Source organism: Galeopterus variegatus, unplaced genomic scaffold, assembly GCF_000696425.1.
Source record: "Galeopterus variegatus unplaced genomic scaffold, G_variegatus-3.0.2 Scaffold2146, whole genome shotgun sequence".
NCBI lineage: Eukaryota > Metazoa > Chordata > Mammalia > Dermoptera > Cynocephalidae > Galeopterus > Galeopterus variegatus.
The window spans coordinates 258343-260664 of NW_007728257.1; the positions used below are offsets into that span (position 1 = coordinate 258343).

The window sequence follows — 2322 nt, forward strand, 5'->3', positions numbered from 1 at the left end:
TGTGTGTGTGTGTGTGTGTGTGTGCGCATATGTGTGTGAGACAGCATTGCTTTACTAAGGAAGAATGTCCAACCTGAGCTTGGTTATGACATATATTGATGGAACAAACTCAGGTCTTCCAAGTTTAACTATGTAGTAAAAGGACTTAGTGTCCCCAGGAAGAAACTCTGAGGTCTACCATAACCAGAGCATCATGGCTAAAGGGCATGCAGAGCTGAATGATGTACGTAAAGGACATAAACCCAACCCTGGAGCTGAATGGGCAGCTCTGCACTCCAAGAACTTTACAATAACTAGAGCTGGGAGTCCTTGGCCAGAAAGGAGGGCAGAGAAAGCAGCCAGGACTAGATGGACAAATGGGTGTAAAGGACACATGGGAAAAAGCAGAGTTAAGAATAAAGCTGGGCTCCTTTCAAGAGAGAGCCTGAGCTCACCTTGACTGTAGCTTATGTAGGGAAAAAGCCTGGCTCTACTAGTGAGGAACTGATAAGTAAAATTACTGGTAAGGTTGGTTTTCCTTTTTAATTTACAAAATTATAGAAACATATCCCCTATAATTTCTCTGTGCTACTGATGTCAGTGGGTTTGGATATACATTTGTTGAACATTTTAAAGTGTAACTTATACAAGTAGAAACTCATACAAGACTGAGAATATTAGGTTTTACTAAATAGAAACCAGTGTTTGAGAACATGCTTTCTCAACTACATTTTCTTTCTCTTTTTTTCACCTTATGTTTGTCAAGTCGTTGTTGAATTTCCTCTCTGGAAGACACAATGATTTTCTGGTCTCCTGCCATCTTCTCCTGACCGGTTTCTAGCAGGTCAGCCAGATCTTGCAGGGCCCTTTCATACTGACTCTTGAGTGTAAGGTTCTGGTTCAGACCACTCCGCCGGGAGCCAAGGGTCATCATCAGTTCATCGTACATGTCCTAAGAGACAGAGACAGCAACACCCACTCTGAGTTCTTATTCAGGCATCTTCCTTAGGCATAGTATCTGCCAGACCCCGACCCAACCAAGGAAGCTCCTTCAGGTAAGAGACCTACGGGGCTTCTCTGCACGTAGGTCATCTGCCTGTCTTTCTCATGAGCATTACTCTGAAAACTTCTTGCAAAAAACGATAAGCTTGGGACCTCTATTCCCATGCCTGTAGTATATTGGTTACATGATTGTGACTTTACACACATTTTGATACCTGGTAGTTCAAGTTCTCTCATTAATCTTGTTCAGTATTCTTATCTATTCCTTTTCTGTTTTAAATTTTATTTTTAAATTAATAATAAAGCACAGCAGAGAAAGTGAAAAATGAACTATATTCATAAGAATTTAAGTTTGGTGTCACTTAGGGAAAGGATGAAATAAATATTTAATAAATAATGTGAAAATTTGGGGGAAAGCAAAGTTAAAGTCTTATTTCTTTTTCTTTTTTTGAGTGTGAACTAAATTTTATTCCAAGAGATGGGTATTCAATAATGGGTGGGGTAGAATAAGTCTGTAAAATAATAGCTCATGCCAATCTTCCAAAATACAATTTAGATTGACTACAAAATGAAAATGTGAATAGAAAAAAGAAAAGTTAAAAGTGTGAATAGAAAAAATAAAAATTAAAAATCTGAAAGATAATTTAAATTACACATTTTAATTGTAATATGTAGTCAATCTAAATATTAAACTTATTAAAAAATAAGCTTAATATTTTAAGATTATGCAAAAGTGTTTCTGAGAAATGGCATATGGGATAGATCTGACTATTGTCTCCTTAGGATGTCAATAGTCTCTGGTGAGATGTGGGAATAAAATGTTGAAATGCTGTTCATGTGGCTAAGGGAGATGTTACAGAAAATGAAATTCTAGTTTTTATAGTGTTCTCAGTGTTTACATAATTTTAGAATAATTGAATACAGGGGTACTTCATAAAGTCCGTGGAAAAATAGAATTAAGCTAATACAAATCTTTCCATGAACTTTATGAAGTACCCTTGTATAGTATTCTTAACATTTTTGTCTGCTAAATAATAATCAGATTTGGGAGTATTCCTCAAATAAAGAGCTAGGGAAACAGAGGATTTTAATGTGAGCAGAAATACTTTAAGACTTAAAAAGGCAATGTTTTTGCCAAATGTGGTGGAGTAAATAACTATTTAAACTGGAAAGACATTTTAGGAGATGATGACACACCAAACACAAAATTTATTTGAGGCATATGGGCCTGATTAATGTATCATATTAAGGTTTAGCTGGCCAGAATGGTTCAATCTGGAAGAGTTCAACTTTAATACCTGTTTACAGATATGACGTTTGACTCTTACACCTGATGCTTAA

At 36.0% G+C, this 2322-nt stretch overlaps 1 protein-coding gene across 4 annotated transcripts in view; it reads right to left on the reverse strand.

Annotated features, from left to right (window-relative positions):
- The window catches only part of LOC103596914 (nesprin-1), a 168877-nt gene that overhangs the window by 110324 nt on the left and 56231 nt on the right, over positions 1-2322 (reverse strand). For all 4 annotated transcript variants that reach the window (XM_008580689.1, XM_008580690.1, XM_008580688.1 and 1 more), the window contains one exon: positions 731-931. In XM_008580689.1, coding sequence (XP_008578911.1) covers positions 731-931 — 201 coding nt within the window. The remainder of the gene's footprint in view (positions 1-730; positions 932-2322) is intronic.